Source organism: Sander lucioperca, chromosome 16, assembly GCF_008315115.2.
Source record: "Sander lucioperca isolate FBNREF2018 chromosome 16, SLUC_FBN_1.2, whole genome shotgun sequence".
In the NCBI taxonomy this organism is placed as follows: Eukaryota; Metazoa; Chordata; class Actinopteri; order Perciformes; family Percidae; genus Sander; species Sander lucioperca.
The window spans coordinates 11505939-11507446 of record NC_050188.1 but is presented as its reverse complement, the minus strand read 5'-3'; the positions used below and the strand labels follow the sequence as shown (position 1 = coordinate 11507446).

At 45.0% G+C, this 1508-nt stretch overlaps 1 protein-coding gene across 1 annotated transcript; it reads right to left on the bottom strand.

The window, feature by feature from the left end:
• On the bottom strand, positions 1 to 1243 carry LOC118493381 (gastrula zinc finger protein XlCGF57.1-like). Its single transcript, XM_035993027.1, has one exon. The coding sequence runs from the start codon at positions 1092 to 1094 to the stop codon at positions 384 to 386; it is 711 nt and encodes a 236-aa protein (XP_035848920.1). The 5' UTR covers positions 1095 to 1243; the 3' UTR covers positions 1 to 383.
• Positions 1244 to 1508: the final 265 nt, after the last annotated feature.

Sequence of the window (1508 nt, the reverse complement as noted above, 5' to 3'; positions counted from 1 at the left end):
AACATGTTTTCACCCTAACCCTCCACAGACTTGTTTTCAGTCTCTGGTTGTAAAAGTGGATTTGGATGCGAGTTCCTGGCTGGTTCTGGTCCTCCACAGTCCTCTCCATCAGCTAGGGTTAGGTGAAGTTAATTTGACTCATTCAGCCTCAGCTCCACGACTTGCCAGAAGTCAGCTTATATTCAAGTTTATACGTTACCATGGCAATGGTAAACATAAAAATGGCTGCCACTCTGACCATTATGCTGCGTTGATTTGAATGGAAATGGCCTTTCTACCCATTTTATTTCTATGGTTCAGAGAGTTCCAACCTGGCTGAGATTCTCTGGCTGCTCCTGGTCCACGCTGGAGCTCCACTGCTACTGCTTTCTGATGTCACTTACTCAGGAAGTAGACAGTTCCTCTCCTGTGTGGTGTTTCATGTGATATTTTAAATGTCCACTCTGTGTAAAAGATTTCTTACAGACTGAGCAGCTGAAAGGTTTCTCTCCTGTGTGAGTTATCATGTGTCTCTTCAGATTTGAGTTCTGGTTAAATCTTTTTCCACACTCAGAGCAGCTAAATGGTTCCTCCCCTGTGTGGATTCTCATGTGTGCCTTTACACTTCCCCTATCTGCCAAAGATTTCTTACAGACTGAGCAGCTGAAAGCTTTCTCTCCTGTGTGAGTTATCATGTGAGTGTTCAGATAGTACTTGTAGCAAAATCTTTTTCCACACTCAGAGCAAATAAAAGGTTTCTCTCCTGTGTGGATTCTCATGTGTGCCTTTACATTTCCTCTCTCTGTAAAAGATTTCTTACAGGCCGCGCAGCTGAACGTTTTTTCTCCTGTATGAGTTACCATGTGTGTCTGCAGATGTTGCTTGCGGGCAAATCTTTTCCCACACTCAGAGCAGCTGAAAGTTTTCTCTCCTGTGTGAGTTCTCATGTGGATCTTTAAACCTCCACTCTGTGTAAAAGATTTCCTACACACTGAGCAAATGAATGGTCTCTCTCCTGTGTGCGCTGCCATGTGTGACCGTAAAGTTGCACTGTGTTTAAAAGATTTCGTACACACTGAGCAGATGAATGGCCTCTCTCCTGTATGAGATCTCATATGACTCTTCAGATGTTGCTTGCTGCCAAATCTTCTCCCACACTCAGAGCAGCTGAATGTTTTCTTACATCTTGAATCATGTTTCAGAGAGTTTAAAGCTGACTGAGGTTCTCTGGTCTCCTTCCAATCAGCACTGTCATCAGTCTCAGGATCAGAACAGTCTCCAGTCTGGTCTTCAGTCTCTGGTTGTAAAAGTGGATGTGAGTTCCTGGCTGGTTCTGGTCCTCCACAGTCCTCTCCATCAGCTTCTGTTTCCATGTGTTGAGTTTGTCTCTGATGAAGCTGTGAGGACTGAGCTTCCTCTCCATCATCTTCACTCTTCACAGGGACAGGAGTGAATGGGAACTTGGTGATATCAGCCTCCTCCAGCCCTTGAAGCTGCTCTCCCTCCTGACTGCTCCACAGTTTCTCCTG